This window comes from Musca vetustissima, unplaced genomic scaffold, assembly GCF_032173495.1.
Source record: "Musca vetustissima isolate MV318-11 ecotype Yass unplaced genomic scaffold, APGP_CSIRO_Mvet_v1 utg436378, whole genome shotgun sequence".
Taxonomy (NCBI): domain Eukaryota; kingdom Metazoa; phylum Arthropoda; class Insecta; order Diptera; family Muscidae; genus Musca; species Musca vetustissima.
In genome coordinates this window covers 22,088-42,998 of record NW_026883012.1, presented here as the reverse complement: position 1 = coordinate 42,998, position 20,911 = coordinate 22,088, and the positions used below count along the sequence as shown (strand labels likewise).

General features: G+C 33.8%; 4 protein-coding genes across 4 annotated transcripts; 3 read left to right on the top strand and 1 right to left on the bottom strand.

The window, feature by feature from the left end:
- Nucleotides 1-6,154: 6,154 nt before the first annotated feature.
- On the top strand, nt 6,155-7,100 carry LOC133329757 (phytanoyl-CoA dioxygenase domain-containing protein 1-like; the record flags this gene model as incomplete). Its single annotated transcript, XM_061538221.1, has 2 exons — nt 6,155-6,812; nt 6,877-7,100. Coding segments are annotated over 2 exons (843 nt in total), but the record flags the coding sequence as incomplete, so codon positions are not given.
- A 4,588-nt stretch (nt 7,101-11,688) lies between these two features.
- On the top strand, nt 11,689-15,698 carry LOC133329760 (omega-amidase NIT2-like). Its single transcript, XM_061538224.1, has 3 exons — nt 11,689-12,268; nt 12,335-12,568; nt 15,610-15,698. Exons 1-3 carry the CDS (start codon nt 11,689-11,691, stop codon nt 15,696-15,698), a joined length of 903 nt encoding a protein of 300 aa, XP_061394208.1.
- Nucleotides 15,699-15,983: 285 nt separating this feature from the next.
- On the bottom strand, nt 15,984-17,452 carry LOC133329759 (uncharacterized). Its single transcript, XM_061538223.1, has 2 exons — nt 17,419-17,452; nt 15,984-17,356 (listed from the first exon to the last, which is right to left on the bottom strand). The coding sequence occupies exons 1-2, from the start codon at nt 17,447-17,449 to the stop codon at nt 15,984-15,986; spliced, it is 1,404 nt and encodes a 467-aa protein (XP_061394207.1). The 5' UTR covers nt 17,450-17,452.
- A 2,788-nt stretch (nt 17,453-20,240) lies between these two features.
- LOC133329758 (cytochrome c oxidase assembly protein COX20, mitochondrial-like) lies at nt 20,241-20,708 on the top strand. The gene is made up of 3 exons (XM_061538222.1): nt 20,241-20,261; nt 20,332-20,519; nt 20,582-20,708. Exons 1-3 carry the CDS (start codon nt 20,241-20,243, stop codon nt 20,694-20,696), a joined length of 324 nt encoding a protein of 107 aa, XP_061394206.1. The 3' UTR covers nt 20,697-20,708.
- Nucleotides 20,709-20,911: the final 203 nt, after the last annotated feature.

Sequence of the window (20,911 nt, the reverse complement as noted above, 5' to 3'; positions counted from 1 at the left end):
CTAGAACAAGTTGAGTTTAGGGGCTCATCTCGAATTGTTCTGATCACGAAAATGTATGACTTTCATGGCCATACTTCCGGAGATATGGACCTCTGAAGTTTCGAAAATCTGATGCTTATAACTCCGTCATATATCGGATATGAACCCCTAAACTCAACATGTTCCAGTATGGATAGGTTTTGCACAGAGCGGTGTTTTTGGCATTCAAAGACAAATGTATTTTTTGAAACTGTCCTTAAAACTATTCTTATCCATCTATTTGGATTATTTAATTTATCTCTATATATATAATTTTTTTTAATGAAATACTATATTATTGAGTTTAATTTAATTAAAATCTACTTGTGCCATACTTCCGTTTAAAAGCCTTCAAAATGTACATCCGAATAAAATTATTTTTATTAGATTTAATTCAAAACTAATTATACAAATCGTATTAGAATCCACCCACCTTAAAGCCGTTTTCATTAATTAAAACAATTTCAAATTGTCAAGTCTTTCCGCTTCCTTAACTTAAACGCTAAATCACAAAAACACACACACACACAAAAAGAAACCCCACAAAATAACAACAACAATAAATAAATTGAAAATTGCAAACATCTGTTGCCGGACAATGTACATACATACACACCAACTATTTGACGTAATTTTTTCTATAGATTTGTATTTTTTGTGTGCTTTGAATTTAATGTCGTAGTTGGCGTTGGCCGTGGACACCTTTTACTGGCCAGTCTCGCCATTGAATACTAATTTGCCATCAAAAAGTGTACCCAAACACAAAATAGAGCACCTATACTTCTCTGGGTTATTTATAAAAAAGTAAGAAATAATAACAAAGTGCTGAAAATGACAAACAAGTCAGCAGAACATAATCCCCATGCGTTTTCTTGGAGCAGCGGGTTGGGGAGCATTGAAAAATTAATGCTAAGAATATTCAAAATCAATGATTTAAAAATAAATAAAACAATCAGATGAAAGGGAAATTGTCATACTCGTGCACATGTCACCCGCCACCACCAAATTCGCCAGACAAACAGGCGCACTAATGTTATTTTTTATTTGGCGCAAAGACATCAAAATGATTTGTAGAACTTTCTTCACTTTCACCCAATTTCGAAATGAGAAGAGAAACAAAAACAATGAATTTTATTTGTTCTATAATTGGCTAATTTTTGCAATTAATTTCAATTGTTAAAGACAATAACAATATCATATAAGAGATTTATATTTTTATTTTAATACTGTATTCGATATGCTATTTCGATACACCTGCGTTTGTGATTTTCATTACATTTGAAAATGTCATGTTTGAAATATTTCATCAAACAACAATTGCATCGCTTGTCACGTAGTATATAGTATTTGTCACGTAGTATATACAGGTGAATTTGAGGGGGAAATGTTCTAATATATTATTGCAAGTGTTTCCAACAAAAAAACCCTAAAATCTACTGACATAGTCTCAAAGTCATTCTAAAAATGTATGTATTTTTATTATTATTTTTTTTTTTTCATTCACGCCCTTAACTAATATTCTTAGAAACCGCGATATTTGATCTCAAAATCCTTTCAAAAATATTCCTAACAAATCCATTGCTCTCCTTTCTTCTCAAAGTCCTCCCAGAAGTATTTTTTAAGTATACATTTAGCGCTCTCAAATTCCTTAATAATATTTTATAACAAATCATTTGGAATTGTAAATTGGAAGAAAATACATATGGGAGCAATAGGTTCGTTCGTTTACTCAATAATTTGTACAAATTATTACAAAATGTTGTTCGTTTGCCCAAAAGTCCAGTAAAAGAGAGTGAATTGAGAGAGCAGATTTGACAGTTGTGTTACTGAGTATTTGCAAATTCTTACAAGGAAAATTTACTCAGTAAGAATTTTCTTGTACCATCAGCTGATATTTAATCAGCTGTTTTGTTATGTTTTGTAAACAAACAAAAAATTGTTCTCAAGAAAATTGATTGTTTTGTGAATTTTATTTTGATTTTGTATCATTAAATACCAAAATGGATGAAGAAAACGCAAGTATTTAAAAATAAGAGTAATAAGAGTAATTGGCGAACGATTTTTTAGGTTCCAAATCGAAACAAAAAAGTGTGCATCCCTAACATGTCTGGAACACCATCGGTTATGTCCACCCCCATATCAATTGCAGATACAGGAATAACAGGTCACAACCCTTTTAAATGTTTATGGGGAACAAACAACATCAATTTTCCGCTTGTTATCCATTTTTCTAATAAAAATGCTGTCTTATAGTTTGCGCCAATTTGTTTGTTGTTTTAATCAGCTGTGTCGAAACAATCTTTTTACTGGATGTTGTTCGTTTACTTTTTGCAGTTTTCTCTCTTGAAAAGGACAAATTCGTATTTACTCTCTGCAAATTCTTACTGAGTAAATATTACTGGGAAAGTAAACGAACGAACCTAATATCTACTTTTTGATAGTAAAGCTAGTAAAAGAGCGAACTATCCAAAATTACTCTCACATACAAGATTTGCGCAAAAAGTAAAGGATCGAAAAATAGTTAAAACATAAAGAAACGTCAAAATCAAATATTTCATTTGTTAAGGACAAAAAAAGAAACCTAATGCACAAAAAAACAAAAAATAAACGGCGTCCATTGCGTGATTTTGATAATATTAATATTTATTGTTTATTTTTTATTTGTATAATTTAGAGGAAAACATTATGGAATATTTGGAAGTGGAGTTTCCGACGACTCCGAGTCCGGAAAGGTTTACATGGCTGGACGCTCCCATAATGTTAATGCTATTGAAATTGGTAGATATTTTGATTGGAATGTTTTAGCAAACTTGAACAACAAGATATGGAACAAGTCAAGTTTAAGGGCTCCACTCGGATCACAGATATATAAATTTCATGTAGGGAAATGCATACTTCCCGAGAGATTGGCCTTGAAATTTCGGAACATATTTTCTTTAAAACAACCCTTTTTCTATTGCCACCAAGGCAATATCGGTATCATTAAAAGGTTATATCGGGTACTTTTTAAGGCCCATATCGCGGGAAGTATGCATTTCTCCCTATAAAATATATATCACTGTAATCAGTTCACCGAGGACTACTTACTGTAAAAATGTCAAAGCGATCCAAGTGGAGCCCCTAAAATTGACTTAAGCCCAAGACATTTTGGACCAATGTACACACATTCATCTTCACATCACAATTTAACTTCAATTTTTCCTACTTTTCGACGTAAGGAAACGCTTTTCTAGCAAAAATTGCAAAACTAGTACAATATAGTACTATATTGCAGGTTTGGGAACACAGCTATTATGTTACACAAACTTTAGTACGTTGTGCAAAATTGTGTGGCAATCGGCCTAACTTTGGTTCCTAAAATCGGACAATTTTCAGGAAACTTTACACACATCATTCTAGACTAAATTCAATAGGCTATGTCAAATTTCGTGCAAAATTAAATATTAAAATTAAATCGGGCGAAATATATGGGAGCTACATCTAAATCTGAACCGATTTTCAAGAAACTTAACAAACATCGTTCAATTCGAAAAATATATAGGAACTTTGGTACACCATTTACATAAGATCGGGCGAAAATATATATGGGAGCTATATCTAAATCTGAACCTTTTTTCAAGAAACTTAACAAACATCATTCTAGGCTTAATCCAGTACGCTGTGCAAAATTTCGTGCAAATCGAAAGATATATGGGGCCTTTGGTGCACTATTTACAGTAAATCGGACGAAACTATATATGGGAGCTATATCTAAATCTGAACCAATTTTTACGAAACTTAACATACATCATTCTAGACTTAATTCAATATGATATGTCAAACTTCGTCCAATTCGAAAGATATATAGGGACTTTGGTACACCATTTACATAAGATCGGGCGAAAATATATATGAGATTTATATCTAAATCTGAACCTATTTTCAAGAAACTTAACAAACATTATTCTATTCTTAATCCAGTGCGCTGTGCCTAATTTCGTGCAAATCGAAAATATATAGGGACTTTGGTGTACCATTTACAGTAAATCGGACCAAAATATATATGGAAGATATATCTAACTCTGAACCGATTTTTCCCATTCATTCAATTCAGATCATAAATGAATATTCTCAAAAAGGGTGAAGGGTATAATTAAATGCTCTTCCTTAACCATTTCAAAAAATCCTAATTTGTTGGCACAAAATCCATCCGAAAATGTTGTTGGCCACAACATCCTTCCAAAACATTATAAAAAATCCACTTTTGTTGCCCTGAAAGTCTTTTATAAATTATTGAAATCTACATTTTTGGATTTGAAAATATTCTCAAAAAATCGATTTTGTCGGTATCAAAGTCATTCCAAAAATATTATTTTACAAATCCCCGTTTGTTGCTCTTATAGTCCTTTTGAAAAAATTCTGTAAGAAATCATTGCTGATCTCAAAATCGTTCGAAAATTATTCTAGAAAGAGATCGACATCCTAACAAAAATATTCTTTAAAAATCCACGACTATAGGTCTCCATGTCCTTCCATTCTTTTTAATAGAAACCATAATTTTGGGGCCGCTCGCAATTAATAAAAAAATATTAAGAACCTATTAACAAAATATCACTAAAAAAATTAATAATATATATAATAAATCACATCATTAATTAAAAATTATAATAATAAATTGTGTGGAATATTGCTCGTGTGCAAATTATGTAGTCAATTTACATTAATTAAATGCTACATTTGATTACATGATATTGAAAAATAAAACAAAAATCGTATTTAAAAAAAATTATTATTCTCAAGCCGTTTGCTCGTTATTACGTGTTAACAATTCAGCATAACGTAACGTAACGACGTTCTTTGATGTGAATTGACACGAGGCGTTTGCTTGCTTGCCTGCCATTCACACCCAAAAAAGGTGATGTCGTTCAGAACCACTACATCCGTTAAAATTTATTATACAAATTAATACATAATAACAATAAACATATGTAAATGCAAAATGCAATAAAAAAAGGCACAACGCAAAAACATAAATTGAGGCAGAAAAATTTTCCATTTGCTATCACTAGGATGGTTAATGATCGCTTGGCTCTGATTGATTGTGCGGGCAAAAGTTTTAATGTCTAGACCAGCATTTCATTGAAGCATTCTTATCACGCATGCAACGGGGATTGCCTACATACATAACATCATAGTGTGCATTGTATGATTTAATAATCAAATAAGTGACATACAAAAACACACGACCAGAGAGTGACTTAGAATCATTCACTCTTTAATACCCATAATTGCAGTAGGTCAGCAGGGTAGACTGATTTGTCAGTTACAAAATAACTATGTCGGTTACACAATACTACAATCAAATGTCATAACAATAACACACATCTCGTTTACACATACCAGCCAGTTTGTATGCAATTGGATTCTTATTTAATATCATTACGAAAATTGACACACGTCGTTAGTTCTCTAAAACCCAAAGACTCAATTCCATTCGATAATGTGTAATAATTCCAAGTAAATGGAATTAAATAATATCAAACTGATAAGAATACTAATAAGAAATATTATAGTTATTTTTTGCATAATAAATTGTTTATAAACAAAGCGTAAATTATAGAAAAAAATTATGACACAGCTAATAAATGTGATTGGCATCACCCACGTGTGCCACCTTTCAAAGGGTGTATTCATTTGGTAATAAATTTTGCAGATTATGGAAGGGAAATTTTCTCTGTTCAATTCACGTTGAAAATGCGCAATAATTTTACCACCTTATTTAGAACAAAGAGAACTTATTCCAATATGCAATTAATATTTTATACGGATTCTGATAACCCCCTTACAATGTATTTGCCATGCATGCATTAATTGTATTCAAAATCTTTGAAATATAATATTTTTGTGGATTTTAAAATAAAATTTTCGGAAGAATCTTCACAATAATAGGCGTTAAAGACCAAAAATTCTTATAATTCAAAATCAAGTCAAAATCAAAAAAAGTAATTTTTTTTTAAGAATCTTCAGAATAATAGGCGTGGATTTTTAAAGACCAAAAATTCTTATAATTCAAAATCAAGTCAAAATCAAAAAAAGTAATTTTTTTTTTAAATCTTCAATTAAATTTGATAATTTTATTTTTTTCCTCTAATTTCAGATTAACCAAAATGGTTACATTGTACTTGAAGATTTCCTAACACCCGATGAGGTAGATGAACTCTACAAAGCGGGACGCGCCCTTTGTATGGATGCACCACAAGAAAATCGTAAAGTTTTCGATACCCGCAATCATTCAGACGCGCAAAGTAAGGAAACCTACTTCCTTGAATCGGGCGACAAAGTGCGATATTTCTTTGAAGATGGAGCCATTGGAGAGAATGGAGAATTATTGGTCGATCCAATGCAGGCTTTGAATAAAGTCGGTCATGCTTTGCATGTGGAAAATCCTGTCTTCAATAAAATTAGTTTTTGTAATCGTGTTAAGGAAATCTGCTGGCAATTGAATTTCAATAGACCTGCCATCTGTCAGAGCATGTACATCTATAAGAATCCCAAAGTTGGTGGTGAAGTTATTCCCCATCAAGATTCCTGGTATTTACATACGGAACCCAATTCGGCCATTGGCTTTTGGTTTGCATTGGAAGATTGTACTCTGCAAAATGGTTGCTTGCAATTCATTAAGGGCTCCCATCAGAGTGGAGTGCATCGTCGTTATATTCGTAATCCCGAAAAGGATTCACAGGAATTGATGATTTACGATAGAGCTGCACCGATTTATCCTCATTCTAGTTTTACACCCATACAATGTAGTAAAGGTAAGATTGCAGACATAGACATATACATTTTATGTGTGATATTAATAATTTAATTTTTTTCTAGGCACCTGCATTATTATCCACGGCAATGTGGTTCATAAAAGTGATTCGAATCGCTCACAAAAGAGTCGCCACGCCTACACTTTCCATGTTATTGAGACTGAAAATAATGTTAAATATTCCGAGGACAATTGGTTGCAGCCACCCAAGGATAAACCCTTCCCCGTTTTATTTGAAAGAAAGAACTGATGTCGTACTCTAACTTATAGATAGATCTACAATTGTATCTGTGAACTGTCCCCAAACAATTTTATATCCCACATATAATCCCCCAACCCCACCTTCTTTTGTACTTCTATTTTTTATGTAAAATAGCATAATATCTATCTTTTAATTTTGATTTTTTTAAATAAGTTTTCTTCTTATAATATTCTATGTAGCTTTATATGTTTAAATGAAATAACAATTGTATTAACACACACACACAGACATATGTATGTACGTGGCATAGACAACATAATTTGTAATTTTTAAATAAATTTACTTATAAAAATAAAATATAAAATAAAAAACACAAATAAAAACCACATTAATTTCGACCGGTCCAACATTTGTATACCCACTCACCATGAAATGGGCATTCAAAATACTTAAAATTTCACATTGGGGTTATGTCATGGTAAATTGCTGCTAGGAGAAAAAGAAACATCAAACTACTGACACTCAGGTCGGAAAATTGAGCTACCACCTTGAACATACCGAAAATGACGCGTGACGGTTGACAACCATCCTCAATATACAGTATCTTTATATTTAAGTAGGAAGATTACCAATAAGAACTTAATATATTAAGTTATAGTCAATCCGATTGAAAAACGTGCTCAAAAAACCGAATAATTAACGCTTATAATTTTAGGTAGAGACTCAATGTGAATCCAAAATATAAAATTAAATTGAATTTGAATGAATAACGTGCCCAAAAACGAATATTTGACTATACCAAAACGTGAACCGCTATAGGCCATTTTCAATACCATATGTACCTCAACATATGGTAAACATTTCGAAACGATCCGCGGAGCTTTGGAGTCCCATAAATCAGGAAGTTCAACATATGGTAAACATTTTAAAAAGATCCGCAGCCTGGTCGCCTTAGCTTGGCTTATGCCAAAATAAAGATTGAGAAGATATGCAGGAAAAGTCAGAAAACTATATTTAGATTCTTTGGTGGTTCAATTATCATTTTCGGCTTATATTTACTTTAATGTAAATTCTCAATCCACAATAATCAGGGAGTTTTTTATGAGAGAGAAAACGAAATAAAAAGCATATGTAAAGACAAAATCGACAGCCAATGAGAGTGCAAAATATCAATTCACCGCCGATTCGGTTAAAAAACGTGTCAAAAATACTCAAAATACCGACTTGGGTAATATTAATAATTTTTAGTGCGGAGATGTGGTGATGCCGTTATGAGAACCCAAAATACCAACCTACAGCCAGATTTATTGAGAAACGTGCCAAAAATCCTCATAATAGGTTTTACCACACTATGGGGTCTGCCCTTCAACGTTAGTCAATATTAATCATTTTTAGTATGGATGTGTGTTATTCAATGAGAATCCAAAATACCAAATTACAGTCAATTCGGTTGGAAAAAGTTTCCAAAATACCGAATATTGGATGGAACCGTCATATGGGTCTGCCCTGAAACTTGGGTCAATATTAATTTTTGGTACGGGTATGTGTTATTCAATGAGAACCAAAATACAGCCAGTTCGGAGGAAAAACATGTCAAAATTCCCCAAAATACTGAATATTGGGGTTTACCGTTATATGAGGACTACAAGAAAACGTGGACCGATATATTCTATTTGCAATACCAAACATCCTAGTTGTACTCGCAATGTCTGGCCTAAAATACAGAGCTCTATCTTAAATATTGCGATCTCTATCATGATTTTAACAGACGGACATGCGTGAATCGTCATAGATTTTTCTGATCAAGAATATATTTCGAGGTGCTGCAAGCAGAGAGTTCTTGAGATTATGGTAGATTCGAATTAAATACAAAAAATTGATACCGAGAATGGGGGTACCCTTAAAGATATATTTTTTTCTTATTGTCATATATTTTCATTTTCAAAATCTGGTCGCCTTACTTAACATATCTATCCAGTCTAGGTCCTAGATATAAAATGTTCTGCAAAATCCTAGGAGACTAGGGTCAAAATACCTAAAATCATCTAGAACTTACTATGAAGGCTATGTAAAAATATAGGCCTACACTTAAAATTTTCAGCATAAAGTATATTTCATTCTCAAAAAAAAAAAAAAAAAACATGTCAGTCATAGTATAGCCCAAATGTGCCTAAAACCTTAAAAATATCGTTATGTAGGGGTTATACCAAATTCCAAAATATAATCACATCGGTTGGAAAATTCGACTAGAATCATCAACATTTGTATTATTATGTGGCGAAACATTTATATGGAGGCTATATCCAAAGATGAACTAATATTGATAATGTAGTTCGTCTTCGGACGGCTCACAAGGAAGACACAATTTAAAAAGTATAATACGCCCACGGACTTAAAATTAAAATGTTACTGTTAAGCCTTCGCTTAACTAACACGTGTTTATCAAATTGGACGAAACTCTTCGTATACGAATAACCTATTAAGTCTTAAAGATTTTTTTAAAGATATTTAGACTTTGTCTACACACGATATATAGTCCTATACATTTTATACTAAAAAAAGTGGACTAAAGACGAAAAAACTACTGATAATTTCTGGTAAGAACATTTTCCACACAATGAAACAAATTAGAGAATATCCTGAAAACTAGAGGTACCGTAATACGGAATATATACATAAACGTAGAACCATATTAAATATTTCTTATATTACAGTCTATTCGCAAATTTAGGTATACTCATATGGAGACTATACCTAAATGTGGGTAAATGTTAAGAATTTCTGCTAAGAATGCGCAATGAGAAGCAAAAAAATTAGTATAAAGAATGTAACTAAAATTCTCAAAATACCGAAAATTGGGACACCTTATATTCCATTTTTCAATGCCAAACATCTTAGAAATAGTAGCAATGTATGAGTAAATCTTGAATATTTGCAAGTTCTATCGCGATTTCAACTGACGGGCAGGCGGTAATTTCTAAGTTGGTGAAGGGTCTAAAAGGTAGATATATGTTTGAAACTTTGTAACCTAATATATCTGTGAAAATATTGAATACATCCAAGAAAACATTTTCTCTTGTTGCAATCACTATCAAAAGTGTTGCCTATAGTGAACATTTCGAAATTTTCTAAATGATGCACCTAAAATAAATTAGTTCTCTATGAAGAATAACTCTGTTGCACAACCCCTTTTGGACATAATAAAGGTACAAGCAGTAAAAAAACTACATAGAAAATGAACTATACACACTAGAGCGGGCCAATTTGTATGGAGCCGAAAAATCCAGCACCTAGGATGATTCTATCGACAATTCTAAGCAACTTTGGTGAAGGAACCATGGGTCTATCTCGATTTTCGAGACTCCCAATTTTTAAAAAATGATTTTCCCTATAACATCATTCTGATTCAAAATTCGATTATCAATTTTACCGAAAAACTTGTAATTTTTCTCAGAAAATAGACGAAAAATAGTTAAATATGTATATATGGCGGTGGTCATATTTAAAAATAAAGATCAGAAATTAATTTATCGATCCCAAAAACCCCAATATACACATATATACACAACATAATCGAATTTTTAATCAAACTGATGATATAGGGAAAAACATATTTTCTGAAGAGTGGGAAACTCGAGATAGACCTATGGTTCCTTCAACAAAGTTGCTTAGAATTGTCCATAGAATCATCCTAGAGGCTGAATAGACACTAACTCAATACGATGAAACAACCAATGTTTCTACGGACCAATTACACTGGTCCCTCCTTCACCCACCCAACCTAATGTTCCTTCAATTCAGTGATTATACATCATTGGTTTTATCCCGATCGCATGACATCTCTCGGCTTCAACACAATTAACAATGCAGTTATTTTCTTCTCGATTTCCCAGCTAATAACACTTGCAAATGCTCAAAATAGATCCAGTTAATGCCGATAATCGAATTTTATGCCAGGAGAATGATACATGGAGTATCCTGAAATTAAAATATACAAATTAGTTGTATTAAAAAAATATACAAATTAGTTGTATTCCAAAAATAACTGCTACAGATCCCTTTACGAGACACCGAACTGGTTGAGCACAATAAATTGCAATCTAAACGTAGTTGTCTGTTTGGCTAGACAGAAGACAACTGTCGCAAAAATTTGTTTATACAATTTCGTTGATTGTGGTTTCTGGTATATATCAAACAGACACAATTATTGTTGTTTTGCTTCTTATCACGAAGGAAAGTTCCACTAATTGTTGACAATGGAAATTGTGGGCACAAATAAACCAGCCTCCAAATTATTATGATAGCTATACGTCTCTAGTTCGCACGAACCCCAACTATAATGAATCGCGTACAAAAAAGGCCCTTTCATAAACACATTGAATTAAAAGCTTTTGCACTGATTAGAATTCGCAATGTTCTTGTGGTTGGCAACACCACTCGGGCATCACCTGTTGTTATTGTTGCTATTGGTTGGTAATGTCGTCTTATCAGTCCACCGCAGCCACTCAACGCATTAACATAAACAAAAATATTAAGTAACAACATAATAATAATAAAATATCGTTAAAACCACATAACACAAACAACAATTCCATAAACAACTAAAAGAACTGATTAAAAGACGAAAGCCATGAGTAAAGTTGCAAGTCAAAGTAAGTCTCTTTCTCATTTAACCATGATACTTGGCGAGATTCACAACTGTTCTCTTTTTTCTTCTATTTTTGCTGGTTCTAATTTCATCGACACAGTCATGAGATTGGCACTGATACAATTGAAAGTGACCAAAGATAAATTGGCCAATTTGCAACATGCTTCGGAAAAGATTCGCGAAGCGGTGAAGGAACACAAACCCCGTTTGGTCGCACTACCAGAATGTTTCAATTCACCCTATGGGACAAAATATTTCCCTGAATATGCCGAAACCATTCCGAACGGAGAATCAGCTAAAACTCTTTCCGAATTGGCCAAGGAATTGGGCGTGTATATTGTAGGTGGTTCCATCCCGGAATTGGGTGAAGATAACAAACTCTACAATACCTGTACTGTGTGGTGTCCCGAGGGTAAATTAATTGCCAAACATCGTAAGGTACATTTATATGACACCGATGTTAAGGGTGGTATTCGTTTCAAGGAATCTGATACCCTGTCGCCGGGTAATCAATTTACCATTATTGAAATTGATGGTCATAAAATTGGTATTGGCATTTGCTATGATATTCGTTTCGAAGAAATGGCCAAGCTGTACAGAATTGAAGGTATGTTACTTGAATAAATAAAAATTCCAAAAGGGCTTTTAAATATATATTCTCGGTTTTTTGCAGGTTGTGAAATGTTGATGTATCCTGCTGCCTTCAATATGACTTCCGGTCCCTTGCATTGGGAATTATTACAACGTGCCCGTGCCAATGACAATCAATTGTATGTGGTAACAATCTCACCAGCCCGCGATGAAACAGCTGATTATGTAGCCTATGGTAATTCCATGGTTGTCGATCCCTGGGCTAAGGTAATCAAGCAGGCCAAAGAATACGAAGAGACCATCATTGCTGATATTGGTAAGTGAAAAAATAAAAAAAAACTTCAGATAATTATGTCTGCATAACAATAATATCACTATGATTTGCATCTCTTAAATGCGAGTACATTTTAAGTGCTACCGTCTACGGCATGTAACTGCTATACGGTAAAGTATTCCATACTGCTTTGGCTATTGGAAATTTCCACATATTTCGTAAAAGCTGGTCTTAGGGACTCAACTCCGATTTTTTTTTAAATATTTTACCGTCCTGCTGATCACGAAACGAACAGCAATATGTTTGACAATAGTAGAGTCTTCCAGTCTCAGTATGGACTTATACGAAAAAGTAAATAGCTGTAATACGGATTCAAAGTTAATTGGTGCTAAAACAATTAGAAAATACATGCGGATTTGCAGAAAAAATCAGAATATAGGATCTATATAGGAAATTCCGTTCAATATAGGTATATATTTTTCAGTATATTGGAGGTTCTAGAAGAAATTTCCAAACTTTAGTATGCAGTAAAGGTCCCGACCGCTTATATGTATTTTGAGTGCCAACATGTTGGTGGAGGATATAAAGGCTTAATAACGTATTTACTTGTTTTTTAAAGTTAGTCATAAGGATGGGTCATGCCAGCTAAGAAGCCAGGTAAAGCTTCCAGCCATCAAAAAGGCATCGATGGAATGTTGTTATTGCGGTTTTGTCCGGTTCTGACTCCTCTGTGTCCAAATGGAGGAAGGTTGCAACCTGCAAAGGCTGCGTTCATAGAAAATTCAGTGACAAGTGCGTAGGCTTAGTTGGACAGAGATGCTTAGAGTACGTGGATATCTACCTTGCGATCTACGATCCTAAACGAACTGAGCCTTTCTCGATCAAAGTCTGTCAACTCAGCCCATTGTGTAAAAGCAATAGGGCTGCTACAACAACAACACCAAAATTCAGGTACCAATCGATCACATGTATTTGGACGTGATCGCCTCCTTGGATGAGGAGCGGAGCCCATATAAAACTCCTTCTTTTCTATGGGACAGGCACCGGGTGGTAATGCAACTCCACACCGAACCAATGCTCTATCCGCGATTTGGGCAGTTTAATTAGTGCAAAATATCCTAGTCCAAATGGTTGGTATATGTTATGTATTGTGCCGTCAATTCGTGCCCTATAGGGATTGACCCGATTGCACCATTCTGATTCTTAGCTGTGCTAAGACTACTCGTGTCTGTCTGGGTCTCTGAGTATAGCATACATATCAACAACATATCAACATAAGAGATCAACAAGTTATCCTTATCGAATGCTCTTTTAATGCAAGATGGTTTAAAACATAAGAAAGGGGTTAATTTGAGTGCAACAAATTTCCAACTAACCAATCTTGGGGTCACTGGCACTGAGTCATTTCCTCCGAGACTCTCTCCAAAGATTCACTGATTTCCCCAATTGTTATTCAATATGTAGAAATCCCATAAATAATTACTGAAGCCTCCACCTCGCGGCTTTGACATTGTTCAACAAATGTTGGGCCCAAAAATACCACGGAGAATTATAATTAAATGTACGGCTAATAAATAAGCTTAGCATTCTTTGCAATACCTCTAAACTTTTGTAAAGAAGGTGGGATTTCCAGGAGAAAACGTAATACCAAACTTTAGATACTCAGATTGAGCTAGGACCAAGAACATACCGGAAATGATCTAGGACCTAGAACTTACCGGTTGAAAAATATGTCTGAAATCTTTAAAATTCCAATCTGATATTAACCCTTTCAGAGTCAAAAAAGTCGAGTCGAAAAATTACAAAGGAAGATAGTAATTTTAAATGTCGAATATATTCGACAAAAACACTGAAAGGGTTAAGCTACAACGTAGAATATACCTGAAATGATGTGTGGTGGTTGAAAAAGATGACTGAAATCTTCAAAATTCCAATCTGATATTGATAATTTTTGATAGGAAGATTTGGCACCCAATTTGGTAAAAAAAAACGTTCTCCAAAATACCGAAATTTGGGAGATACTGTTATATGGGAGCTACTCTAAAATATTGACCAATATTGACAGTTCTTTGTAGGCAGATATAAAACAGAATTATAACCTACTTCAGGCCAATTCGTTTGAAAAACATCAAAAATACCGGTATACCGCTAGCAAAAACAAACATTCCAGATGTGCTGGTAATGACTGTGCAAAATTTCAGAGCTCTTTTTTTAAATTTGCGATCTCTAACGTGATTTAAACAGGAGTATACCGCTTGCAATACCAAACATCCTAGTTGTACAAGTAAAGTCTGTGCAAAATTTCAGAACCTTATATTAAATGTTACGATCACTATCGTGCTTTTAACAGACGGTCGAAGGAACATGGCTAAATTGATATAGAATTTTCTCCGGCAATTATTTAGAGGAGTATCAAAAAGAATGGCAAATTTAATATATGTACCTTCTACCTTATGTTAGAGTGGCATATGTGCATGAGATGTGGAAATATACCCGTGTATACTGGTGTATTTTCTTGTTTTATTTTAAAAATAAATTGTTTAAATATTTTTATTAGTATTTCGGTCTGGTGGTTTGTTTTTGCGCTGTAGACTGATGACTTGCAAAATTTGGATTCAAAATGTATATGTCATAAGCTAGTATTGTTGTTGTACAAGACTAATAGCAGTCGGAATATGAACGACACATTTTAGCATACAATTTACATATTGATGTGATAAAGAACCAAACCGCACCTGCCGAATACAAATTAAATATAGAACTAAAATAAATAAAAAAAATGTTTATATTCCCTTGGGGTTAAAAAACAATACAGGTTTGAAGAAAAATTCGTATGTTATTCGTTCTAGTTTCAATGAAATTCGACTACTGTGGATTTTAGTAATTCATTATAAACATATCTGTTTATATTATTTTGATTATAAGTTTTTAGAAATGATTACAAGACATTGACAATCTTATCAGTTTATACGACCTGTTGTAGAATAATGATAACAAGGCTGACAATGCAAAAGTCATTAAAAATATTCCGCAAATACATATTTAAAACAAATAAAAACTAAATATTTTTTCTTCCATTTTAGATTTCTCTTTGGTGGAGTCAGTTCGTCAACAGATTACCGTTTTCCCTCAACGTCGTTTGGATATGTATGGTACAGTGAAAAAGATTTAATGCGATGTAATATTGAGGCTATAATTGCATTTCTTGATTTGAAATCACTCCCCCTTTGGTTAATCTCTACATATTGTAAATAATAATTAAATTTGTTGTTTTTTGTATAACTTGTAATAATATTGCTTATGTTTGATTTTATTATTATGGCTATAAAATAAAAAGGGACGAAAGGATATATATAAAATAAAATAATAAGAATAAACAAATACATTTTGATTTTTCCTTTTGTTAAATTAAAAACATATGTATATACAACCACATAATTTGTTTTATATTTCGTATTTATTCTACCGTTTTGGTATCATCTATATTTTGTTCCGCCACCACCTCGGAACTTTGTTGCGTGATGACATATGGTCGTTGTGTTTGTCCAAACAAGGCTTTAATGGCCTCATCCGTTGCCATCAGAGGTTGACTAATAAATTCCAATGCCTGTACAGCATATTTTTCTGAATCACAGAGTGGTGAAGTGGATGCCGAGGATATTGTCAAGTCACCTTCGGGCATTCCCACACCGGAATGTAAAACCATTTGTTGTAAAATATTTAAATTTTCTACGGCTAAATTAACCACATCCGTAGCTGGCAAATTGAGATAACGTATCTTGGCTAAGAATTTTAAATTCTTCAACATATCCAAGTGCATTTGTCGTAATTGATGGGTGGTGTGCAACAGCTTCTTTGTCGATTCGGTAAGCATTTGATTTTTCTGTGTCAAATCGGCCTTCCAACGGGCCAGCTCCTCCACCATAACACTACTTGCCAAAAATTTCGAACGCCATACTTCACACTGCCCGGCAAGGAATTCAATTTGTTCAGTGTGAGTGGTTAAATTCTTTGCTGTATCCAATAAAGCACGGGCCAATTGAAGTTTATCCTCAGTCAATACATTGACTCTAGTCAGTAAATCTTCTCCCACCGAGGCAACGAGAAGATTTTTCAGTTCTGCATTGACTTGAGTTTGAAACTTAAATTGGCCCTGGAAATAGTCTCGTTCCTCTTTGACTTTTTTCAATTCCTCTTTCAGTTTTTCCAACTCTTCTGAGTTGACAGTCGATGTATTTTGGGGATAGCTACTATCGGAAGTCGCCTCTGTGCCGCTGGCATCTTGTAACTCCTGTGTCCTAATGCTGGACATTTGTGATACCAACACACCAATGTCCAAATTATTGCGATTTGCTTTCACCGAATTTGTGTTACCCGTTCTAGGTGTAATCGAACCACTACGAGCTTTTGGCACAATGGGATTAACAGCACCTGGATATGGTTCAAAGGGTATAAATTTGGGTGGTTTTGTCTTTTTATGTTCTGGAACAGCATTTACGGGATCAACAAGTCTGGGTTTCATCATTATCAATTCACCCTTAGGAACGACTGGTTTTAAACTTCGTGTAATACATTCTGGCCTACGATAGAGGGTGTGCAGGCCGGGCAATGGTAGACCATTGTTGGCCTTGCCGCTGTTTGAGCAGCTTGATGTTTTTCTCGTTTTCTGTTTGTTGTCCAATGCTGCAGTTATTGATTCTTTTCGTATATTCGACACCTCAACGTCATTAGCACCGCTGACCTGATTATCAGTTTGAGGGGCTGCTACAGCTTGTTCCCCGACTTTCTCTTGCAGATCCTCTTGTTCCATACCATCACCACTTGTCCGACCTACTTTGCAAGAAATTGAAGATTTAGCAGATATATGCTTTACTATTTTATTTCATCCTTACCCTTTGCCATTTCCATGAAAGCCACCTCCATTTGTATAAAATTCCTAGATTTCTAGCTATTATAAATAAATAAAACTTATAAAAATTATACTTTTATAAACTAGGTGTCGTGTACGAAATTTGTTTTTTTACACGAACAAATCAAAATAATAATAACAGTGTTGCCAACTACATAGTGCTGGCAAACAATCGATTTAGTTATCGATTTTTTAACTTTTCAGTTAATATCGATTGTGATTGCCGGATTTTTCTGAATTGAGAGATGAATTCCGATTCTATATCCACCTTGGTCGAAGTAAAATTCTATATTGATTCAGCCACGCCCGTCCGATGAAATAAAAGTGGAACTCGTAGAACATATTTAGACAAAAACGTCATATAAATTTCACGAATTTAATGATTTGATATCATATAAAATCTTGGTAATAGGCCCCAATATATAGCCCCATTTTTACAATAGTCTTCATATAAGGTTATTTAAGGTTCCTTGAGACTTTACTATTGACAAAAAGAAGCGATTGTCCGGTTGGTTTTAGTTGTTTGATTGTTCTTCTCTTCTTTCAAGACACAATCGGTTGCCGATCAGCAGGCTTCTATCAGTTCCCTCAATTAGGATAATTTAGATCAGCGCATTCCAGCAATTGCTTATCCGATAATCTATGCTAGCAAATGTTATCTCAATTCGAACAGAAGGATCGTTAGGTGGGTATAATGCAGGCCATAATTGATGCCCGTAAAATTCCTTTAATGGTTTATGTATATGGACCACACTAGCCAAATATCGGGACACAAAAACGATGTTGACTATTTTCTACAGAATGAGGACTTTAGGTGGAGTGAATGAGTGAATGTGAGCTTTTGGAAAAAAACTAATGATCATCAGGATATATTTTTATGATTCTCTTTTTCCAAGACACAATCGGTTGCCAATCAAACGGCATGTATCTATTCCCTGGAGTTGGTATTATTTAAATCAGCGCAATCCACAGTGTAACAGTGCTAGGAAATGTAATCTCAAATGTGTGTATTTGAACAAATAGGTCGTTTGTAGGATTTTTAATGCGGACGGTAATTTGTATGATCAATTGCAAAATCTGACAAATGCGAGGGTATAGTCATATTTATTTGCCTAATTTCACTGTAGCTCTACACAATGAAATGGCTAAAATAAATAAAGGGCAGACGGATCCCACCTTTGGACTTAATCTAGGCTTGGTAAAGATAATAGGTTGTGCAAAGTTTGGTTCAAATCGGGCATTCCATTCGCCTGATATTGGATAGGGGAGAGGGGGGCACCTTTGAACAGCGCTCATTAAATCTTGGTTTAAAAATTTTCCGACCCGCAACCACATTTTTGTATATGGCAATCTTGTTCTCTATCTGCGTAAACCACTTTGGCTTGCTTTTCAAGTTGTCGAAAAATTGTGCATGGGTGACCATGTTTTCGCAGTGTCATTGTAAACTTTTATTCATTTGGTTGTAAGGGCGCAGGAAGAATTCTGTGATAGTTTTCTTTCGTCAAACAAATTTTTTGCATTCCAACAATCATTTCAAACATAACTAATGTAATTTCTTTCATAAATATTTATTACAAAAAAAGTTATTATAAATTTCAGTAAAATGCCATGGGTGGGGCACCTTTGAACATGCCCATTAAACTCGAGTAAAAAAACGAGTTTTCAACTTTTGACTTCAATTTCTTAAAATTTCAAATAGGCTAATAAGATTACAAAATTAACTGTATTTTTAACCATATTAATTTTTGTTTTAAGTCATTTCATGTTTTACTAAATTTTGATCTAAATTTTTTAAATTTCGAAATTTTTTATATATTCTTTAATGAATAAATGCATTTCTGATATGTATGAATAAAATACATACATATTTGAACATAAACACCGTAAAAAACCATGTCGTTCAAAAATGCTAACCCTTGTTCAAAGCTGCCCGCCTGGGGGGCAGTTTTGAACACTTCGACTTCGTCCATTAAAACAGTAATAACATATATTTATCAAGCTTAAAGTATGTCATATGTATATTCATTTTAAAGGTTACATATGTACCTATTAGTTAAAATTTATAAGAAACCAAAAATTATAAAATAAAAAATTTTGTAAGGCTTGAAAGAAAAAAGTGTTCAAAGGTGCCCCCCTCTCCCCTATATAAATATTGAAATTTTTGACCACTTGAGGGGGATGTACCAGAAGGAGTGGACCAATGGTTCCCATCTTCGGACTTGATCTAGGCTAGGTTCGCATAGAACGTCATATTGCGAGTTCTATACTAATTTCAAGAGACGTAATGGGTAAATAGAAAACATTTTATTCCGATCAAGAATATTGAGTGAATGACAAATCTAATATATCATACGTTGGGGGTATAAAACTAAGAGACTAATATTCCCATTATTCCCTTAATTTATTTAAAAGTAGAGCAAGAGTCCAATGTTGCGAAATCAGCCCATCGGTTGGCAATTCCGATTACCATTTTTCTCGGTCAACTGTATTGTCTTATAAACATTTACTTTACTTTTTACAAACATTTTACTTTGTAATTTGGCCTACATTTTGAAGATTAATTAACATGTTTTAAACGCCTCTAAATCCTTTTGAGCTCCACATCAAAAAAATACCATAATATTCTTTAATCTAAAGAACCCCAACAATTAAACATGTGACTGTCAACATTTGCCACTCGTCACTGCTAAAGTTGCACCACAACATATGATAATCTTTTTGCTTTCAGTTGACATTCTAAATATTTACATTTTTACACGGTCGGCTTTAGTAAAGAAAAGAAAAACTACGTAACACAAGCACACGATGGAGGAGGAACCAAAAAAGGTTTATTTCACAATGAATTAAAAACTATAAATACCCAATAATTTTAACAAAACCACACTATATGTTTTAGGGATTAATGCTGTATGGCCGTGATGTCTCACAAATTCCCTGCTTCCGTAATAGTTTTCTGTATGGTATTGGTGGTGGCATCGGTATAGGTCTGCTCACATTTTTGGCCACTTCTCGCACGAAGCTATCAACACACGTTGGCTTTGGAACATTTTTCTGCGGGACACTGTCATACTGGGCATGGTGCAGGTAAGAGGAAAATGTTCACAGGTTGTGTGAAATGAATTAAGAAATTGTTTTATTTGCTATAGGTATCAGTGGTCAGTAAGACGTTTCGAATATGCCCAATTGGAAAAGGCTATGCGCCAACAGGCGTTGTATGAAGGCACAGAAATTGAAAAACAATTGGACTTGAAATCGGCGTAGTGTTTATTTATTAAATTACAGTAATTTGTTGAATGTTTGTTAATACTATTTTTAATTTTATGAAATATGCAATCGTGGTAATTAAACTAAATGTTAAGGACAAATTTGCAAGTGGATTGTGTTAGTTAATGAAATGACTTATTACTACCCTCGAATTATTAACTACAAGCAGGACTCTGTTGAAATAAATAGCATTCATACAATAGAAGTTGTCG

Coding starts and splice junctions, on each gene's coding strand:
- LOC133329760 (XM_061538224.1), top strand. CDS start 11,689: ATGATACTTGGCGAGATTCACAACTGTTCTCTTTTTTCTTCTATTTTT. Junction 12,269..12,334: donor CAAGCTGTACAGAATTGAAG/GTATGTTACTTG, acceptor GGTTTTTTGCAG/GTTGTGAAATGTTGATGTAT. Junction 12,569..15,609: donor GACCATCATTGCTGATATTG/GTAAGTGAAAAA, acceptor CTTCCATTTTAG/ATTTCTCTTTGGTGGAGTCA.
- LOC133329759 (XM_061538223.1), bottom strand. CDS start 17,449: ATGGAGGTGGCTTTCATGGAAATGGCAAAGG. Junction 17,357..17,418: donor TTTCATGGAAATGGCAAAGG/GTAAGGATGAAA, acceptor CTTGCAAAGTAG/GTCGGACAAGTGGTGATGGT.
- LOC133329758 (XM_061538222.1), top strand. CDS start 20,241: ATGGAGGAGGAACCAAAAAAG. Junction 20,262..20,331: donor TGGAGGAGGAACCAAAAAAG/GTTTATTTCACA, acceptor TATATGTTTTAG/GGATTAATGCTGTATGGCCG. Junction 20,520..20,581: donor TCATACTGGGCATGGTGCAG/GTAAGAGGAAAA, acceptor TATTTGCTATAG/GTATCAGTGGTCAGTAAGAC.